The 22,634-nt window shown below is 43.9% G+C and overlaps 1 protein-coding gene across 8 annotated transcripts in view; it reads right to left on the bottom strand.

Moving 5' to 3' along the window:
• Window positions 1-22,634, bottom strand: part of drp2 (dystrophin related protein 2) — a 144,429-nt gene that overhangs the window by 4,896 nt on the left and 116,899 nt on the right. For 4 of the 8 annotated variants that reach the window (XM_061835708.1, XM_061835710.1, XM_061835706.1 and 1 more), the window contains exons 19-24: window positions 17,860-17,925; window positions 13,971-14,117; window positions 12,265-12,517; window positions 8,551-8,668; window positions 8,279-8,395; window positions 749-7,753 (exon numbers count right to left, since the gene is read on the bottom strand). In XM_061835708.1, the coding sequence (XP_061691692.1) occupies window positions 7,734-7,753; window positions 8,279-8,395; window positions 8,551-8,668; window positions 12,265-12,517; window positions 13,971-14,117; window positions 17,860-17,925 (721 nt within the window). In that variant the 3' untranslated portion in view covers window positions 749-7,733. Of the gene's footprint in view, window positions 1-748; window positions 7,754-8,278; window positions 8,396-8,550; window positions 8,669-12,264; window positions 12,518-13,970; window positions 14,118-17,859; window positions 17,926-22,634 lie in introns of those variants that run through there. The other 4 variants (XR_009797217.1, XR_009797218.1, XR_009797219.1 and 1 more) reach the window with 4 other exon arrangements.

The following is a 22,634-nucleotide window of genomic DNA, read 5'->3' as shown; positions in this document are numbered from 1 at the left end:
TTGTACTTCACTTCTAAAAAAGATCACAAACATTTTTTTCCATCAGTCCACCCCCAGTTTGTTGTATATTGTATACTTCAACATTTGGTTGCCGGTATTTTCCATAAATCCAGATTCTCAATTCATTTTCTTCTTAGAAATGATAAAATAATCAAATGTAGGGGCTAACTGTGTGTCACATAGCATGTTGTACGTAACATTAATGTTACTTACTTTATGAAATACATTCTTGGTTTTTTTTGTGTTTTTTTTTTGTTCTTAAAGGGGGTCTGAGAGAAGCAATAATCTCGATGCCTATAGCAGAGAAGAAAACATTAACTTTTTCATATCATTGAGATTTTTTTTCGTAGTGCTAGAATCAGGTGTCGATCCCCCACGGACGGGTTGAGGGGTAGGATAAGCACAACAGGTTCAGATCACATGTTCCAAAAGGGTCTTCTGCTTATATTCCCGGCCCCAATTAGTTCGAGTTCATCCCAATTTCCTGCGGCGTTCCTCAAGGTTCCGTTTAAGGCCTCTCATCCTTTTCAACAAATTATAAGCTTTCTCCTATCTCGCTTGTATACAGACACCTTCCAGGTCCACTTCAAGATTACTAGTACAGGTGAGTTTGAAACTGAGGTTTGGCTCGCTCCCAAAAAAAAAAAAGAAAAAAAGTATTTTGTATTAATGAAGTTCTAATACTACAATAAATGCCTTATGGGTTATTTGAATGTATTAACTGAAATAGGACACGCACACACAGGAAGACAAATAGAAACTTTTTATTTCTGTACACAAAAAGAGTAGAAACCCTCCAGTAAGCCGGTGCTCGTCTTTGACAGTAGAAAGTGTTTGTACACACTCGCGCCGTGTTCAACCCATCAAAGAAATACATTGACATGGTTAATGAGGTATATCCATGGTGATGTAACAGCAGAAACACATAGTGTGTGAAAACACGCGTGTTAAGGTAGGACAGGTGATTGATTAGTAGATCCGTAAAACGCTTGCGCGCAGACACGAGGCGGGAAGGTTAGCGTTGCGTGTGGAGGAGCCACCAAGGCGGCGCAGAGACCGTTCTCGCTACAATTTTGGAGGTTTTCATACAAAACATTGATGGGGTTACTTCATCAAATATTTCAGTCCGTCATGACATGAGGAATCACATAATATGTAACTTCAATAGTGTTCATGATAACGTGCCCTAAAAGTAGTACAGTATCGTAGTAATATTTCCATATTTTGTGGAAAAATATAGTTTCAGGTTTTCAGCATGTCCACCATGTTTGTGGAGTGTGTTCAGTTCCATTTTTTTATTGTGTGATACTTGAAATATTGATGTAACTTTTTCAGCGTGGAGCCGCTAATGAGAATTTACAAGGATTTCATTAAAAAAAATAAAAAACTTAGTTTGTCATTTACTGTACAATAAGTCCATTTTGCCGGAACGAGAACCACAAAAATTGAAAGTTGAGCATTTGAAGGTTTGAAACCTGCTTCCATTGGAATTTTTGTTGTTGTTTTTATTATTACACTAAAATTGATTCTTTATTAACGTGCGGTAAGGGGCAGTTACCGTAATTTCTCATGTATAATGCGCGTTTCCCCCTCCCCCAAGCAATATTTCAAAAGTCGACGGAGTGCATTATATAAGAATGAAAAAAACAATCTTAAATATTGCATCAATGTATAGTGGTGAAAAATATATACTTTCATTCCGATATGATATCGAATGGATTATATATTTCCCCTATACGTCTGGTGAATAACTACCTTGAATGCTTGCCACACACTGTGCGATGCAGGCGAACCCGATTGGACCGGATCAGTGCAAAAAAAATAAACCGAGTCACTCGTTGAGTGATCGGACGGGGAACAACGAGCCTGTATGCTGCACATATGATATATTGTACTTTATCCTATTTATTAAACCATAAACGCATAGTGTAATAGTTAAGGATGAAGCGGGGTACTGAAAATGGTGGCCATCGGTGACAATAAAAGCGAGCGTGTGATGTTCTAAAAGAGGCTCGCTCCGACCCATTTCAAATATATTAAATATAGTCAAGTCGTCTTGATGTACTACTGCGGCAAATCTGTCTCTCACTCGCTCAGAACCCGGAGATGTATTTTAAGCGCGACTGAATGCGTCTGCTCATCGCGACGTTCCGACAGTGCTCAAATTTTGAATGACAAAAAAATGCAAAAGTCGTGAAAAAGGTTGCCAAACCATACAAAGCGCCTGACGTAAGGCCCGGTTTGACCGCGGCACTTGATGTGCAGCAGCCCAAAAACGTTTCATTCGGAACTCATCCCATCTTGAACTGCTAATCTCAATTGCCACAGAAGCTAGCTGGCTAGCTAGCTAGCTCTTCTAGCCGCCTGCAAGGATCTTTACAGTTGCAACAAATCAACAACTGACAAAAAAAAACCCACAACACCACCTGGTGGACGACATAGCACCGATGAACCATCGACCGGACGCATCCAACGATGTGGACTCTGAGGGGAGCGCTCGACTGCTTTGTAACTGCCGGGTCATCACGGGACACAACCGTCAACGCACTCATTCGCATCATACCCGCGAGGACTAATCAAAAAAATGGAATTCCATCAGCACATGCACACAAGGCAGAATGTTTCTTTGAAAAAAAAAAAAAAATCAACATACGGCTAATACTTCACGTTTTTGAGCGTGGATAGCAGCAACTCGATGGTGCGCAGGTAGAACGGTTATCCTGATTTTTGGTGTCGACATCGGGGCTGATCGACTCGAGAACGTAGGACACGCTAGGGATTAAAGGTCTAATCCGGAGGATCTATATTTCGTTTATAAGTGACACAAACATAGCTCATTTTTCATTAAAAAATATTTTTTAAAAATTCTCCACACAACAGAAATGAAAGAAATTAGCGCCGACGTGCACATTTTCTTTGTAATGCGAATCCCTCCGATGTCTGTTTCAAACCGAGGCTCTGTTGAAGTTGCTTCCGTGTGACGTCACGCCAAGACAACCCCAGGAAACAAAATGGCTTCCGATACAGACCATCATACACGCTGCGAGTGGGATCTCGCGGAGATAAGACAGCAGTGACGAAAAAGTTTTTATGGAATGCTCTGTGGAAGGAGGAATTTCCTTATTCTTCCCGTGTTTGAAAAACTTTGCACCCAAAACACAGACCGGTCGGCGCCTCAAGGAATCTACGTACGAAATAATCTCGTTTAAAACACGTTTAAAAGTCTGACGCTGCTTGCACACAACAGTGAGTCGTTTTTTTTTGTACTAGCGACGGAGTCGGCGTGACACAAAAATCCAAATCTTGTGGTTCTGCGTTTAAAGATTTAGCCCGTATTTGAAATATTGCACTTGAGAGCACACGCCGCCGTAGTCAAATTTCAGCAAGACCTCAGCGTCGACCGTACACAAACTTTATACAGTGTCCAAATTTCGTCACTTCCTAAACATCAGATGGCTACGGATATTAGCTGACATATATATCTTACATTTAAAACAAGATGGATACTTGTCAATACTAAACAATTCAACACCGCGTACGTACGTCCTTGCTAGCGAAGCCAAGTGAACGCTGTACCGGGTTTTCAAAGCAGTCCTCCGTGAACATATTACTGTCCACTTTGAGTTGTAAGTCCGGTGCGCCCGCTTGGTCTTCGCAAACCCGGTCCATAACCTGCCTAGCCGTTCACGTTTCGGCCGTTCATGTACGTTGACTCCGTCACCGTTTGACGCAGAACAGCCGTACGCAACCCACTTCCTCAGCATCTTTGCTAGCGTCGTCACCCTCTGGCTAAATGTTGTCTTGATGTGACGTCACATTCCGGGGAGTTACCGAACTTGCTGAACCTAAATGACATTCCGAACAAAACCTCGAGACTGACTTTGACGCTAATTCATTTAACTTCTGTGGTGTTGAGAATTTTTTAAATGAAATTTTAGCTACATTTGTATGATAGACAGATAAAATACATTTACACCTTTAACAGCGGTTCTCAAATTCTTGGGTCAGTGCGCTGTAGTTTGGACTTCTGGAAAATCTTTTGTAGGAATTGATTATGTCATGAGGATTGGCGTATCAAATTATGCGAGCAAACATAAGCCAACATATGTAACAAACGACGATGACGGTGATCCTCGTGGCTAAAGCGCCGCAGGCACGGAAGGTCAAGCGAGCCGTCTTTTAGCGCATCCCCCTTCGGGTCCATTTGCACTTATAAGGAGGCCGTCACCCCCCCCCCCCCCCGCCCTGCAGTGGCGTCCTTCTGGACTGTTGCCTGGCAACCTCATCACAACGAACATGGCGATGTCAAAGGAGAGCGAAACCCAATGTCACAGGTCGGTTTCCAAGGGACCGAACTGCATCTTTGCGTCAGTCGATTGTGTTGTGACGGCCCTATCAAAGCGCATCGCCCCTGGCAACAAGAGAAGAGCGAGGGTTTCATTTTTTTTTTCCCTGTCTTGTCTTCAAGATTTCAAAAATAATAGCATTGGGCGTATATACAATAAATAGACGGTTTGCGGCTTATTGTATACCACGGACACCAGTGCTATTCGTTAGCCAGTCTATGGCACTTCCCATTATGTGTTAGCGTTAAGTTTGCGGACTTTAAGGCAACGTTATGTGATTGTTTTTAGATATTCAGCGTGTAAGTGTCTTTTGTTTTTCGTTTGCCAACAGATAGCGGCATCGAAGAGCTCCAAGCTTCAATTTTGAAGAACTCGTCACGACCTGGCAAACTGCTGCTTGTCGTTGTCCCGTTAGCCGAGTTCATCTAAATTCTTTCGGACTCGCAAGCCAAAGCAAAACAATCAGCCGGACGACGGCTTTGCATCTCGGGAAAAACTCCTTTCGTCGGCTCACTCGTATCTCAAGGCACCACTGTGTCATGCTCTGAAGATGCTTGGATTTGAGGATAATGTGTTGAATATAATCATATAAAAAAAAAAAAAAAAGATGCAACGTTTGCGTTTCAATGGGAGGAGACGCAACTCGCACGTCTGACTTCATCAGTCACTAAACCAAGAAGACAGCGAAGTTCACTTGAGCTTAGTTGAGCTCATTAGCTAAGCTTCACTTCGGCTGTGCATTCAGTGGAGGAAACTATTAATAATAATTATAATTGATAATCAAACATTGGCTTGGTGAACCAGGGGTCGTGAGTTCGTATCTCGCTGGCCATGCCAAAGAAATACGTGCGTTCATCTGAGATGTCACGCTGCGGCGATGCCCAACGGGACAAGCCGAAAGAAACTTACTTTTAATCAAGTAATAGACTAACTAATATGAAGGCTGATTGGGAATGAGTACAGAGTGGCACGCGTGAGTCCGACGTGTATGCAAATATGTAATATGACTAATCTCGATTGTCACTTTAAAAATTGCTTCATCCAAATAAGGACAAATTTATTGGGGACTTCGATTGACCTGCTTGATTTTTGCCAACCGTAACGCAGGACTACAACTTTAGCCCCGCTCATGTCGTTAGCCTAATAGCCGTCATTTTGAACCTACTGATAGAATATGAATAAAAACAAAATACCAATTTTGTTGCTAGAAACGCTTCGTGTAAATTCCCGATCGTCAAAGTCATAGCGATCGAAGTGACTGGACTTCCGATTCGTTAAAAAAATGTCTTGGGCTAAAAATATGTGACTTAGTTCCACCTTTGTGGGAAAAGTGACTCCATTGTATCAGGAGGCAAAGTGAATCCATCCGTTTTCTTCGCCACTTATCCTCACAAGGGTCGCAGGGAGTGCTGGAGCCTATCCCAGCTGTCATTGGGCAAGAAGATGGGTACACCCTGAACTGGCAGGTCTGGGATTGAACTGTGAGGCCAACGCTTTCCACCTTATCCACCGTGCCGTCCCCGAGCGTGAATCCATTCTTGCCATTCGAACACATTTGATGTCATTTGCGCCTCGGCGTCGATCGAGGAATGTGCCGACGCAACGGCAGGAATGACACGGACGAGCGACTGCCGGGCTCGCGGGCACTTTGGCTCTCTTACATAAATAAATCACGCGCTGAAGTGATGACGCGTCGCTCTTGCAGCGTAAATACTGGAAGCTGCTGGCGGGCGCACAAAAACAACGACAGCCTCGCTTTTTGCATCTCTTAACACGAGTGCAGAGATTTGTTGCCTTGGGACGCATGGAGAAAGCGGGAGTTCTCAAACCTTTTGGGTCCAGGGACCCCTGACGGGGGGAGAAGTTCTTCCAAGGGCCCAAAGAGACCACATCCGAATACTGTTAGAAATGCGTTCGAAAAGTGGCCCATTTTAGGGGATTTTCTCAAGGGGGAAAAAAAAAAAAAAAGATACAGGCTTCGCAATAAAAATCAAATCTTTTTAGGACAAAAAGTCAGAAGCTTGACGAGAATAAAGTTTGCAAGAAAAAAAAAATGGAATCTACACGTGAATAAAGTTGTATTTTCTCAAGAAAAAATGTCAAGATCTTTCCGAGAATAAAGTTGTATTTTTGTGATGGAAAGAGAAAATTTGTCATTTTTATAAGAAAAAAGACAGAATACTTATCAGAAAAAAAAAAGATTTTGTTAAGAAGAAAAAAGTCATATTTACGCAAGAAAAAAATGTTGAGCTCTTTAGAAGAATACAGTGGTAATGTCGCAAAAGAAAAACAAAATCCAAATCTTTCCGAGGATAAAATAGAATTTTCTCAAGAATAAAATTCTGAATTTTTACACTAACCAATTGTTCTAATGGCACGCTCAAACAAATCTGTTTACGTAACTAATATAACAAAACAACTACCGTAATTCCAGGCCTACAGAGCGCACCTGGTTATAAATCTCGGTACACAGAAACAGCTTAACGCTAGCGCAGCGCTAGCATTAGCGTGGGGCTAGCGTTACCGCTGTGCAAGCGTTAGCCCGGCGCAAGCGTCTTCAAACCCTTTCTGTGTACCGTAGCTTATAACCGCGCGGCGCTAATGCTAGCGCCACATAAACCGCAGGGTTGAAAGTGTGTCAAAAAAGTCACGGCTTGTAGGCCGGAAATTACGGTACAGATTTGAATTTGAATGTTAACAAGGCTAAATAAAAAAAAAATAAATACATAAAATTACACATAGAATTTAAATCAGATGTTAAACAAAAGTTTCAAAAATGTATTTTATCAGGATAAAAAGTGGTAAAGATGGAATTTTCGAAGATAAAGTCGTAATATTCCAAGTCAGTTTAACGTCAACCGAATTTCATAACTTTATTCTCGTGTTCACATCTGTTACTGTACTCTGATTTTAAAAAAACAAAAATGTTGACTCACGCAGGTATGTCATGTTTATGCAATATGTTCCAATGTGCTCGGAGCACTTTTTAAAAAAAAAAAAAAATGGTACCGCGTAATAATCAGCTGCAATTTATTTTTGCAGACCCCCGGGGGGTGGAAGGACCCCAGTTTGAGAACCGCCGGTTCTAAAGCTTCACACCTTCAAACAAGACACACACACACACGCAGTGTCAACCTTCACTCGTCTCACATCCCCCGTGACGCTCGTTTACCTTTGGCCGGGCCGACTCGGCGTCCGCCCGCCGGGGGAGCTCGGCCGACCCCGCTCGAGCCCGACGGACATCGTCGGGCCGATGCGCTTTGCGTGAGAAGGAGGCTCGTTTAGTGCACAGAGTTCCAGTTAAGGGTTGCGCTGCCGTCACGTGACCCGAACTGGGCCGGGCGGAGTTCGGCGGCGCCGCCGCGCGGGCGTCCTCTTCGGCCGGGTTCAGATGTGCGACGTGGGGCCTGAAATGAGAAAGATGCAAGGTACATAAAAAAAGGGACTTCTACACCTTTAAGACTGCACACACAATCACGGAACATCATTGCATCACTTAACTTAAGTACGGTGAGGTCTCTGTTCTCGGCCTGAAAACGGTTCGAGAAGTGATTTGTTCGAAAACCGAATCGATGTTTCCCATTACAATGAATGGAAAAAGAAATAATGCGTTCCAAGCCTAAAAAAAATTGGGCTTTTTCAAGCATTTTTAAAAGCTTTGCCTGACAATACACTGCATAAGAGAAATGCGTGTGTAGTTTAAATACTTTATGTAATAAAATAATTACAAGATAATTAGAAATAGAAATCTGGGAATCTGACAACACACACACATTTGAAACCAGATATTTACACTATGCAAAAAGACCCCCCCCTCCCCCCACCCTTACCCCTTACGTTTTTCCCATTTTTGGTCAATTAAGGTGACCAAAAGTACCTGCCAAATGCGCGCAACGCGAGTGTTGTTGTGCGCGCGTCGCCACGGAACTGACCCGGTTCGGACGGAAAAACGTTCCTCAGCTGCTCGATGACCTCCTGGAGCTGCAGCACCGTGTCCTGCTCGTGGTCCAAGTCGTCGCCTGACGCAGCGTGTGAAACAAGAAAGATCTCTTCGTCGATCCCGCGAACAAGAGTGAGCGCAACAGGTTCAAAATTAAAAAAAACTATACACATATACATAAATCTGGAAAATGCATTTTTAATCAACGTAAACTTTTCTGTTTTCCATAATTGTGCGACGGCCGTGTATGTGATATTGACCAACCTGCCGCTTCCGTGTCGGTCGTGTCTCTGCTGACCGCCCCCCCGTGGTGACCCCCTCCAGACACCGGCGAGGACAAGGTCGACGGTTCTGAACCGTTGGCCTCCGAATCTTCTTTGGGCTGTGACGGAACACAAATCGGACAAACACACACGTGCACACACTTTTTACTGTCATAATAATTGAAACGAGAAAGGCCCGCACAACATAAACTAACCCTAACCCAGTTCTGCACGTTTTGTTCTGGTCAGGAGCAGGACTGCGACATTCTGAATGTCTTGCAGCCATTTCATTCTTGCACTCAGAAGACCCTTACAACAGGCGAGTCGGCTGGAGATGGACGCGCGGATGAGCTTCTCCTGGTCTTCGCTCGGGAAAATCTTCTTCAGACTTTCAGACCCCAGAAAAAGTCAGATCGGAATCCATCGGCACATCAAGGTCTCGGACTTTGGTCTTTGGTTTTATGAAGAGAGTGACTCCAGGTATTTACAAATGGTGGTCGTCCATTTTTTACAGGTCAAAACAATTAGCTCTGTTTTGTTATGTTTTGATTGAAGGAAACTTTGATTCATCCAGCTATGAATTAAAGTTTTAGACCAGGGCTGTCAAACTCAATTTATCTGATCGGTTGAGGCTTGGCTGCAGCCTGAAGCACACATGGACATATGCGCAATTTAAATTAAAAATAAAAAAAAATATCCAATCTTCTCAAAGATCTTAATTTTTTTCAACACAAAAGATAAACAAGAACACTTTTGTCAAAAAGTTGCGTGCAACACCTGTAGGCCATTGGCCTCGCAGTTCGGAGGACCGGGGTTCAAATCCCGGCCCCGCCTGTGAGGAGTTTGCACGTTCAACCATCCGTGTCCGCTCATCCTCACAAGGGTCACGGGAATGCTGGAGCCTATCCCAGCCGTCCACGGGCAGTAGGCGGGGTACACCCTTAACTGGTCGTCAGCCAATGGCAGGGCAGATAGAAATAAATAACCAGTCGCACTCGCAATCACACCTTCGGGCAATTTAGAGTGTCCGATTAACGTCGCATGTTTTTGGGATGTGCCTGGAGAAAAGCCACGCAGGCACGGGGAGAACATGCAAACTCCACACAGGCGGGTACGGGATCAAACCCGTGACCTCATAACTGTGAGCCCAATGCTTTCCGGCTGAACCAGGTTAGGCAAGTATGAATAAAATCCAAACGTAGAAGAATAAGTGAAGTCAGTACCTCGAACGAAGGTGAACAAGCAAGGTCACCGTAGTGTGTGTGTGCATAAGATTGTGTGCACAGGATAGTCAGGCCTCAGACCTTCTCACATACAAAAAAAAAAAAAAAAAAAATACATTTTTCCTGTCCTGTTTTTTGAGGAAATGGAAGTGCGATCTTGGTCCAAGGAGAAAAAGGATTATGTGAAGACTGCACCGCTTCGACTTTTCCATTTCTTTCCTGAAAACGTCACTTCCCGTCGCGCACCTTCCGGAGTAATGGCCCTACTCGCGTCATTTGCGGCACGTCACGTTTATTCCGTTATTGCGACGGCGATTGACAGCTCCTCGTCTCCGGGCTTAATTCCGTCTAGAATACTCTCCTGCGGATTTGAACCCCGGTCCGCAGAACTGTGAGCCCGACGCTTTACCAGCTGCTTTGCTTATCCCTTATACTTCGTGAACAGTGTGCGCGCGGCGCCGTACCGACGACCCGAAGAACGCGATGCATACAAATGCGAGGAAAACCAATCAAATAGTCCGCAGCCATTTTCAATTCAAAACAGGACGTCGCCTTTTGCATAACAGACGCCGGTGGAAAGAAATGATTGCTTCACGGAAAAAAAAAAAAAAAAAAATGGAGAAGCAAGTGTGCGGACCCGGTCTGAAAATAAATACACGCAAAGTCCAGTCATCCATCCATTTTCTTAGCCGCCTATCCTCACAAGGGTCACCACCCTGAACTGGTCGCCTGCCAATCGCAGGGCACATGGAGACAAAACAGACGCGCTCACAATCACACCTTGGGGCAATTGAGAGTCTCCAATTAATGGTGCATGTTTTGGGGATGTGGGAGGAAACCGGAGTGGCCACCCGGAGAAAAGCCACGCAGGCACCGGGAGAACGTGCAAACTCCACACAGTGAGGCCTGGGATTGAACCCGTGAGGCCAACGCTTTACCACCGCGTTCGCCTATATATTAATAATAACATTGCGAGATGGAGTTTTCAAACTGCGATCAAGATTTGAATGTAGCGTGCTTCACTCAAAATATTACCGGTTTGATGTTGTTTTTCTTTGTACTGTAAAAATAATTAACGTAAATTAGCAACTTGAGCGACAGCCTGGTGAGAACGGTGACATCCGTGTTCGTTGGTACGTCGCCCCTGAGTGGTTTTCCAGGCTCAGAAATATGTAATTGTCCGTGTCCAGGGCATCATGATCATATTCAGAACGTCCGCCCCTGATTTTGAATTTGAGAGCCGTCTAATTCCGTCTTTTTAACTTCTGCCACTAAGTGTGAAGAGTGAAATAATCTCACAAATTTCCAATACAGTTTTTCAAAGCATTACACACTCACAGTGAAACGTTTTATGAATAAAAAATGTCATACATGCGTATAATTTTGATTATTCCTTACAGCAAGCCAAACCCCCCAAAACCCTAATCATCTCTGGAAAATATAATAGTGGTTATTAAAAATGTCACAAAATAATAACAATGATTTGAAATGTAGGAATGAGTCTGCCGTGAATCTGAAGTGTATTTTACCAAAGGTTTGATGCTGGGGTTTCAAACTCAATTGACCCGAGGGCCGCTGGAGGCAGTCCGGCTGAGATCGGCCCGGATGGACGCGCGCGGAATTTAAATCAGACATTTAAAAAAAAAAAAAATCCCATTTTCTCAAAACTCTTTTGTTATTATCATCATTTTTTTTTCTTTTTTTTTTTTTCCATAAAATAAGATAAAGAAGGACGCTGGCGTGAAGAAAACTACTTCAAACATGCTGTAACTTTCTGACATTGAAAAATGTTTCTGTGCTTGCATCAAAACCGGCCGATGTCCCACCCCCGAGAACCACAACCCCAGCGTGATTGGTCGCTTCTTCAGCTCCGCACGCAACTTTGTCAAAATTGCCATTGACATAAAACTCGAGGGCCGCGCTGGCATTAAACGACGACTCAAATTATGCGTCCCTTTTCTACTTTACTGAGCTGTACCTGGATAAATGGATTATTTCTCAGTTTGTCCTGGACTCTTGGATTTGGCCCGCCAAACAACTGGCTGCCTTTGGAACGCCCCCTTTTTAATCAGCGCATTCGATGCGGCGCCATGTCTTGCTGTGATGTCACAGGCAGAAGCGGAGACCACATTCGCCGCGTATCCAGTGTGGACAAAGGAATGTACTACGTATTTTATAGATCGTTGCTGTCGGGTGGAATTCTCCCACTTACAAAAGGACTATTCATCCATCCATTTTCTTAGCTACTTATCCTCACAAGGGACGCGGGGAGTGCTGGAGCCTATCCCAGCTAAACTGTTTTGTTTAAATTAGTAGTACTGTGTAGCTTAAACCTGGTAATTTTTGGAGGGATGGCCTTTCAATTCCTTCCAGCAGAGAATATTAATTTCATGAACAAGTAACTGATTTAGGAGCTTGGTCATGGAACCAATTCAATTTGTAATCGTCGGGTTAACAGCACTTGATGCTAATAGTTGGCGGCGGGCGTTTACCTGAAGCAGCAACTCTCTGAGCCTGCGCAGCTGCGATTCCAGCTGCTTGTTGTGGTCCTCCAAGATCTGCATGCGGGTCTCCAGGCGCGTCTTGTGCTGGCGGAGGACCCGCGCCTCGGCCAGGAGCTCCTCGTCCCGCGGGCCCCCCGACACCGGTGAGCCCGGGCCGCCCTCGCCGGCTTCGGTCAGCATGGGGAGCGACGCCGCCTCCTCGTGTTTCCACTTGAGGCGCCTGTACTCGCTCTGTAGCACCCTGACAACGACGACGGGTCACAGGGAATGAGTCGGGCTTCCGACGGCGGGATATCGCCCAAGAACCGTTTGCAGATTCTCAGTTCTTTGCACGAGCTTCATGTGCTTGTGCGCAAGTATCTCCGTGGTCGAACGGCAAAGTATATCTCAACAAATACGTGTTTTTATGGCGTCCGCTACAGCGTGAGCTCAACTTCCTTGTCCTTCTTTAGCCATCAAACCACGTCAAAGTAAATGAATCTCCAAGTAGTGCGCTCCATTTTGCCTCAATTTCACCGCGTCGTGGATCTTTGTTTTCCTCAACGCGGGAGACCCGCTAGACTGGAACTAAAGGATTACTTAGCGTAAAGTTTTTCAATGAAATCACACTAATGGTGCGACACTCCCGATATGCGCTTATAATATCGCGGGCATCGTGTTCAATCGGATTTGGGGTGTGAAAGTGATTGTTCACCGCGGGAGGTCCGCAAATAAGAGCGCACTTAAAATAAGCAACGCGAAAGGCAAGACCGAAAACACACACACACATATCCGCGGATATATTATGTACATATTGCGGTTTTGGGGGATTACCGGGCAAAAATCACTCCCATGGCCAAACTTAATTGTATGATTTACAAACCTCTAACTTAAATGTTAAGATTAAACTCCTATTAGGGCTGTTATAATCAAATCTCTTTACAATCAATAATCATACATATTTTTCATCGTGCACTCAGGTAATTTGCCCCCCCCCCAAAAAAAAAAAAAAAAGAACAAAACAAGCTTTAATACAGATGCATTTCGTTTTGTTTCTTCTCTCCGGAATTCTATCCTTAAACTGAAAATGTTGTATCGATTTTATGAGATAAACTGTACAGAATTTGATACAACTAAATCGGACTTTGCTAAACGTTTAGCATTCGGCATTAGCATGCTAGCACTTATTTTCATTGAAAGAAAAAGACATGTTATCTACCATTCAGCTCACTCGTTCATCACGTTACCTGTACATTACACATCTCATAGTCATGTCATGTAATTATCTAAGCCACTTATCCTCACAAGGGTGGCGGGAACGCTGGAGCCTATCCCAGCTAGCTTCGGGCGAACTGGTCGAGTGGGAATCGATCCCACGCTACCCGCACCAAAGGCAATCGTGTCTACGACTACACCATCAGCGAACATCTTATAGTGTGTTTCAGGAACAAAAAGAAAAAGAGAAAACAACTGACAGAGGTTCCGGGATCGCTTTTAGCGGCCCAACATCGTATCCGTCTCCAATAAATGTCACTGTGAAACATCGACTCTGCTGGGGCAAACTTTGGTTCCGGCTGACTTCGCCGAGTGATTTGATCTTTTCGCCCCCCAGTCCTAACTCGTCCATTTGAAACAAATAAAATAAAAATAAAAAAAAAAACCAAAGAAATAAATCAAATAGGGGCCCGACTTTGTGACTTTCCTGATCCACTGACCTGTTTTCATTCTCCAGGCGGGCCAGGGTGCACTGGAGTTGCTCCTTGTCCTGGTGCTCCAGGTGGGCCAGCAGCAGGTGCTGCCCACAGGGGGAGTCGTGGTCCAGGGCTGGGCTGGGGTGACGCAGGAGGTATTGATCTTCATCTCTGAGTCGGTCCCACACAGAAATGGGCACACTCAGCCACCAGCAGCACCAAGCCGACGTGTGACAACAACAAAAAAAAAAAAACGGAAAAGCAACGCAAGGCGGAAGCAAGCGAGCGAAGAACACGAGGCCTTGGGCGCATCTATTCCATCAAGGGGGTCCACAGAGACTCAATCAAACAAGTGCCACTTTGAAATTTGATTTATGATTTACTTGATTTGTTGTTTATTTATGATTTACTTTATTTTTATTTTGACAATACGGAACATCTCCGCAGTCAGGCTGAGGCAATATATTCTTTTTTTTTTTTTTTTTTGCCTTGTAAAGGTCTACATTTTATTTCAATCCAACATGTTGCCAAAACAACAACAACTCTCCCCGAATGTTTGACAGTTTCTGGCTTCAGGTCGGTGGCGCGAAGGAAGAATTACGGGAACTTTTCCGGTTACCGATGTTTTAAGGTGACCAACGGCGCGATCAAATAGTTAAGAAGATGTTAGCTTACCATCAACATCTCAGTTATTGCTGTACTGAATATTTTTCATTTGATTGTTTCATATTTTTTAATGAAATATATACTGCACATATCCTGTGATGACGTTTCTTGTGCATGACTACAAGTTACTGAAGCGATCGGCTTGGATCGAACGCAGTCAAAAATCCGAAAAGGCCCTCCACTTCCATGGAATGTCCTCACCCAAAATCATTTTTCTCGTGGGCCGCATTGTAGTTCTGGCTTCCCGCAGAGGGCCGCTGTGACTGTGACGCAATAAAAATATTTATCCGTCTCATCATATTTACATCATTAATTTATGAACTACATTTGCAATCAGAAATCAAGAGCAACGTGGATAACACAAAAATGCTTTTCATACCCCAACTATTTGAAATTTTGACACTCAAGGTTTGGCTCCGCGGGCCACATAAAATCATGTGGCGGGCCGAATCTGGCCCCCGGGCCTCGAGTTTGACCCCTGCGTCCTAACCTAAATGAAACAAGTTGAAGGTCACTGAGAGCCACACTGAAAGCCAAATTGCAGCCTCCAAATGACGCACAAAAGGCTCTAAAACAACAACAGAAACAAGCGCGTATCCAATTAATGTTAAGTAGTACTCTGTAGTTTGCAGCAGTGTGCAATTACACTAATTAAACATCCTGTTCATGCAACGCCTCTCTGACAGTTGCAATCAACTGAGTACAGTATTATTATCTTGGGCAACCGCCGTGTCAGATTCCATCCGGGAACGTTGCGCGCGCAACATTTTCTCGGGCTCACGTCGAGATGCGCGTACGGAAAATTCCTCTTTAAGCAAACGCTGGTGAGACGGCCTCGGCAGACGGATGCCGCGAGATCAGAGCGCCGTTTGCACTATGGCGCGGGGCGTGTGCTACGAGCAATAAAACAAAACAACAAAACAAACAAACATTGGAACAAAAAGTGTTGGACAGCCCACACAGACACACAAACTCAAACGTAGACAATATAATATAGAACATCCCCCACATATTCGTGGTTCACCATTCATTAATTCACTGACTAATCCTTATTTGCCGTTTTTGTGATCTTTCTGAAACACCCTGAAATACTACAAAATGCCAACAAAGCACTGTCCGAATAGGAAAGCACGAAGATAATTGGTCAAGGAAGTACGTAAACATTTTCATATTTTTGTAAAAAAATAAAATGAAACTTAAAATTAACAATTTTACATCTACAATGAGGAATTGTGTGCATTTTACGAGTAAAACAAGCCCAATTCATTCTATGATTAAGTTCAGAATACATTTTACTTGTATGAAAAATCAATTAAAATGCCAATCATGCATTGGAGCCCCCTCAAAAAATACTTTAACCAGCGCTGTGTTAGCGTGTTGCTGCTGCGTCTCAGTGACTTTTACCGGTATGTTGTTTTTAACCGGGGCTGTTAGCACTGTGCTAGCGTGTTGCTGCTGTGTTACTGCTGCGTCTCGGTAATTTTTACTGGTATTTTTTTTAACCGGCCCTGTTAGCGCTGTGCTACCGTTAGCGCCGTGCTACCGTTAGCGCCGTGCTAGTGTTAGCACCGTGCTAGTGTGTTGCTGCTGTGTTACTGCCATGTTTCAGTGACTTTTACTGGTATGTTTTTTTAACTGGCCCTGTTAGCACTGTGCTAGCATGTTGCTGCTGTGTTACTGCCGCGTCTCAGTAATTTTTACCAGGATTTTTTTTTAACCGACCCTTTTAGCGCTGTGCTAGCATGTTGCTGCTGTGTTACTGCTGCGTCTCAGTGACTTTTACCGGTATGTTGTTTTTAACCGGGGCTGTTAGCACTGTGCTAGTGTGTTGCTGCTGTGTTACTGCCACGTTTCAGTGACTTTTACTGGTATGTTTTTTTAACTGGCCCTGTTAGCACTGTGCTAGCGTGTTGCTGCTGTGTTACTGCCGCGTCTCAGTAATTTTTACCAGTATTTTTTTTTAACCGACCCTTTTAGCGCTGTGCTAGCATGTTGCTGCTGTGTTACTGCTGCGTCTCAGTGACTTTTACCGGTATGTTGTTTTTAACCGGGGCTGTTAGCACTGTGCTAGCGTGTTGCTGCTGTGTTACTGCTGCGTCTCAGTAATTTTTACTGGTATTTTTTTTAACCGGCCCTGTTAGCGCTGTGCTACCGTTAGCGCCGTGCTACCGTTAGCGCCGTGCTAGTGTTAGCACCGTGCTAGTGTGTTGCTGCTGTGTTACTGCCACGTTTCAGTGACTTTTACTGGTATGTTTTTTTAACTGGCCCTGTTAGCACTGTGCTAGCGTGTTGCTGCTGTGTTACTGCTGCGACTCAGTAATTTTTACCAGTATTTTTTTTTAACCGACCCTTTTAGCGCTGTGCTAGCATGTTGCTGCTGTGTTACTGCTGCGTCTCAGTGACTTTTACCAGTATGTTGTTTTTAACCGGGGCTGTTAGCACTGTGCTAGTGTGTTGCTGCTGTGTTACTGCTGCGTCACAAGCTCTGTTTGGAAAAAAAAAGCAAAGGTATATTATTAAAATTTTCAAAACTCTTTCTGTTTACCGCCTTTTTTTGTAAATACCTCATGTTTCAATCTGGGCACATGCGGCTTTTGATCAGGTGCAGCTTGTGTATGTACAAAATGCTTTTTTAAAAAAATATATACTGGGTGAGGCTTATAATCAGGTGCGCTGTATAGTTCGGAAATTACAGTAATACAATAACAATTGGTGCAGATAGTTGTCAAGCACATGAGTGGCCAATACAAGTCAACAAAAGACTTGCAATTACTCGAGTACTAAAAGTGATGAGACTACAAAAATAATTAAAAAAAAAAAAAAAAAAAGCCTTTTTCAATTCACTCGAGCGCATCTGAAATTTGCTCTTACCTCAAATTTGGGCTTGCAACACATTGCAAAACATAAAAATAAAAAATAAAATTTTAACCGACCAAGAAATATCTCTTAACTTCATTCCGGTGTCAGGGTACAACCGTATTTATAGATTTAGCAATTTAGCAGATTAAACTAACAAATACAGCAAATTTAAAAAAAAAGCAGATTTAAAAAAAAAAAAAAAAAAAAAGCAACGCAAAATTTGCCAATTTTAGGGCAGGTCTCACGAATAGTGGGGGATTATTGGACATGGACAAAAACACGATCTGACTGACGTCAACAAACAAACACGCATGCACGCGTGCACGTTGCAAGGCGGTGGCGATAATACGCAAATGTGTTGGTATCGTGGCAAAGGCGACATACTCACAGACTTTCATCAGGGGAGAGGCTGTCTGTGAAGAAGGAACAATTCTGGTTCTCCATCTCCGCCAATCTACACACACGGCACGCAAACAAATGCAAACGCAAAGAGTTACACAAAAGAGAGGAGAGAAAGTCTCACGTCGCGTACACAAAAGAATCAAAATCAACAATTTTCATAGGCTCTCACACTACAGCAAAACAGCACCAAAAAGAAAAAGAAAAGAAAAGTCACACGGGCGATTGTAAAGAACCGTGGCGAACTTTATCATGGATTGCAAGAAAACAACAAAAAAAGTGGCCCCCTAAACTTCTAAGTGACAAGACTGCAGAGGCGGCGACAGAAAAAAAAAAAAAAAAAGTCTGCCAGGGACGAGAATCAATAAAAATGTCAGCAAGGAAAGGGGGATAAAATTAGTTTCAAATAAAATAGTGTACGCTTGTCGCAGTCCACCAGCAGCAGCAGGGAGGCAATAAAACGACCCGCAGACGGCGACGGCGCTACCTTTCGTGTCACGGCGTCGACAAGGAAGCTCGCGACGGCTGCGTGAAGATAATTCAAAGCGGGAAAAGTGGCGGGACGCACGAGGTCGTGACCTTCGGTGCCCTCTTCAATCGAAAGCAAACGCATGCCCGTGGAACAAAAGAACAAAAGAGTCCAAAGAGTCCGCTTGTTGTTTTTCCTCCTCCTACTCAGCTTCGGTATCATTAAACGAAGCACGTGTCGATAAAGCCCGGCCCGGCGTGCCAACCGGCCGCTCTCCCGAGCGCTCACTTTATCGCAAGAGTTGCTGTGCGCGCTTCCTCTTTAATTACCGCCCAGGAGAACGTCATTAACATCCAATTAACTGCGGCGTAATCTTGGCCCAGCGCGGCCTCGGTGCCGATTAACTGCTCCAAATTTATTTTACTTCCCCGTCAGTGGGTCACTTTGTTCCGGCTTTATGGGCGACGCGCCTCACCTGCGCTGGCGCCTGCCCGTCGTCCTCTGGCATTCTCTGAAAAGTTGTGTGCCACCACGTAACCCCCAACCGTCCATTTTCTGAGCATCTTATCCTCACAAGGGTCGTGCGAGTGCACGAGGAAGGAAGCGGGGTCCACGCTGACCTCCAGAGGTCGTGCGCGCGACGTCACCATTTTCACGGCGCCATATTGCCGGTCAAACGGACCTGCTCGGTATTGTGGGAGGCGTTGAACCGGAGGAGAATATTGACAACACCCGAGACCTGTTGTGCTGTTGGTTGTCACGACAGACGAGACAGATATTCAAAGAGATCATTCTGTGGAATACCAGCTGAAAAGATCGAGGGATTTTTTTGCTATTAAACATGATGGATGGCGCCCAACCAAAATACACAAACGCCTGTGGAGGGATCGCTTCATTTCAGATGGGAATTATTCTTAATCCCAAATTACAAAGTATTTATTGATTCATTTGAGAACAATGCGTATTTTTTAAAAAATGTCTGTCGAGGAGAGGTTTTTAGAGGTGTGTGTGGCTGCAATACGCTTCCGTGTACAAAGTAGCCGACTCCCCGTCCTCTTTTTTTTCTCCCCCAATCATAGTAATGAATGCGTTTTTTGTAAAACCAAGTTAAATTATTTAAATATTGGTATTTGTATCGAATAAGAGCTGAAAAGATCGATGGATTTCGGCTAAGGTTAACGTGTAGCCGAATACGCTTCCGTGTTCACAAGCCATCTCCCGGTTGAGAACAGATCCAGCAACGAAGTATTTGTATGTGTCCAGACTTTTATACGCTTTCAAACTTTTCCGTGTAAATCTCGACGACTTCCTCACCAGATCCGTGTGTCGATCCAGTTGTCCAAGACAAGCGGAAGCGAATTAACAGCCCAATTTCTTATCGGCGTAAACATCGACTTCGGCATTAAATACGGGTCCTCTGGGTAGTTTTCCACGTACCTTTCGTTGATTATCACCTTCTAAATGTTTAACAGTATCGGACAAAACTCTGGGCAGATTTTCTTTTCGTCTCAACGGATTTAGGATTGAACAATGCTTTGTTTGACCGGCACTTCCAACCAGTCACGTGATTTCAGTGGCGTAGGTGCACGAGCTTCATATTCACTGGAAGTCTACAACTCGTCCCCCCCCCCCCAAAAAAAAAAAAAAAAATCATATATTTTCATTCAGATGGAATTTAGGGGTACACATCCTGCTATAGAAATTCTATAAAAATCTATAGAATTCTATCAAATTTGTACAGAACAGCTTGTTCTATAGAACTTTGGCTATGATTATCTATATAATTTCTACTGAACTATGATGTCTAATTATTCTATAGGACTTGGGTCCTAAAGTTCTATGGTTCTTTAGAAATTTGCGAGAAATGTTCTATAGAAATTTTTTAGCAGCGCATGGCGTTTATGTTTTTCAGGCATTGGAAAAATGTCACCAAATCCGAAAAGTGTTTTCCGATACTTATTCAAGTGTTATGTTTTTGATCAGATCGTTAACTCCATGTAGCGACCAAACCCAGATTGACTCCCCTCATCTTTATCTTCGACTTCAAAAACGGAGAAATATGTCAAATTCGGAGCAATGCAATACTGCCTCCTGCAGGAATGCGTTAGTCATTACAGTGGCTTACAAAATGGAATTTCACAAACAAACTGGCCGAAACGCTAACCCGAACTTTATGAATATATAGTAAAGTGAAAGAGTAAAGTACTACGGTATACTTGTTTTTCCCTTATACTTTATTCCAATGTTACAGCTCCTTACGATCATATCAAATTTTTAGCGAAATAAAACGTCTCATTTCTGACCAGCAGTTTAGCGTTTACCGTTGGAAGTATTTTTTGAGGAGGTACACGCTTGCAAAAAGGCTTTCGGCTTTTTAAAATATTCATGTACAACGTGAGAGGGGCTTTACATGCACGATGCAGCATCGTCAGTTCCATCTTGAAAAGAACAAAATGAAAAAATATTCACAGTTCCGCAAAGCCATCGAGAAGCAGTCAACAAGCAGCGAGGAGAAGAAAGGCGGAATCGTCACATCTTTGCGTGTGGGCGTCTTGTCTTTGAACGGCCTCGAGCGCGCATTGTACGAGTATAATTGGACCTGAAAGGAAACGGAAGGAATCGCAGCGTCCTGCCGAGTTCTGAGGCAGGCAGAGAGAGTTTCTTCACGTCCATCCAAGGTTGGAGTGGAACAGTGACCAAAAATCACGTCCGTCCGATCGCGGACACGAGATTATTTTGCAGTATTGCAGAAAACGCCACAGTAAGCAACGATTTCTCCTCTTTCGTCATCTCATCCAAACGACAACTCTTTCAACCCGTTGCTCCGCCGTCAGTAATAAATCAAATAAAGCCCGTTCCATTCCCTGATGTGCGCCGGCGACTGACTTGACGGACGTTTAAAAGGTGAAGCGCTCATCAGACGACGGATGGAGGCGCGGCGAGCGCTCAGCGCATCGCCGAGGGAGTCAACAATAAGAGCTGTGTAATCCTATTATGACGGAGCTCACGTCACACTCAAGTTAAGCGGGCTGAAATTAGCCCCATTTTTTTTTTTTTTTTTGGGCCAGGCTGCTTGATCCAGTTTCTACTGCCGATGCTTTATTTCAAGCATGCAGAATAAACGTATTGTGCAAAAAAAAAAAAAAAAAAAAAAAATCAAATAAATCACGCAGTCTGTGATGAAATGCCGAAGGGAAACATTGGAGATGATGGAAAAACGTCACGAGCCGGAGCGGAATACGACGACGCGCCGACAAAATGCGCGGCAATGCAATGAAACGTTTTCAGCGGATGAGATTTTTTAATGGCAATTTTTCCGTACATCGGATCAGGTTTGATCTGTTTTGATTTTCCAAAGATTTCGGCGAAAGTTGCAAGGCGGCGAGAGAATGTAAATTCTGTCGGGTCAAATGTGACTCATTTAGACCTTTGTCTGCAGTAAAAAAATTCCTTTAAGGAGTCGACTCAAATGGGACGGCGGTGACAGTTTTCAAGAAGGAACTTGAAACAGTCGCGAAAAATGTTTTTTTTTTTTTTTTTTTTTTACCACATTTCCACGATGCCCAGCAGAAACATGCACCTGTTTGTCTCCAAACAGTCCAAGACTGATATAAAAATGATGGCCAAGGTCAGTAACGTAACGGTAAGAGTGAGACCGGAGGAATATATTTGCCGAGGAAGTGACTTTTACCGGCCATGTTAGTGCTGCGCTAGCGTTAGCGCTGTGCAAGCGTGTTGCTGCTGTGTTACTGGCGTGTCTCAGTGATTTTTACCGGTTATTTTTTTAACCGGCCCTGCCAGCGCCGCTAGCATTAGCGGCACGCTAGCGTTAAACTCTTTCTTTGTAAATATCTCGTTTTTCAATGTGGGCACTTGCGGCTTTTACACAGCTGCGGCGTATGTATGTACCAAATGGTATTTCCTTTACAAATGTACTCGGTGAGGCTTATAACTAGGTGCGCTCTGTAGGCCGGGAAGTACGGTGCAGTTACGATAATGCACCACCACATATTTGCACTTGAGCACTCACAAATTCACAGATTTTCGGAGGACCTACGCCCCCATTATCCGTGACAAAATGCCTTATTTGCAATTTTGTATTTTTTTTAACGCGAAAACAGGTACAAAATAGTACGGTACATATTGCATGCATTGTCATGGGCATGGGCAGGCCACTGCCCTGGGCGGTGCCACCTCTGACAGCTGTCATAGCTCTGTCGCATTTTGGACACTAACGGACCAAGTACTTAAGTGGTAAACGTGTTACCGGCATTGGCCAGTTTGTTGCGCATGCT

The sequence above is a fragment of the Syngnathoides biaculeatus genome, chromosome 11 (assembly GCF_019802595.1).
Source record: "Syngnathoides biaculeatus isolate LvHL_M chromosome 11, ASM1980259v1, whole genome shotgun sequence".
NCBI lineage: Eukaryota > Metazoa > Chordata > Actinopteri > Syngnathiformes > Syngnathidae > Syngnathoides > Syngnathoides biaculeatus.
This window is presented reverse-complemented; position numbering and strand designations above follow the sequence as displayed.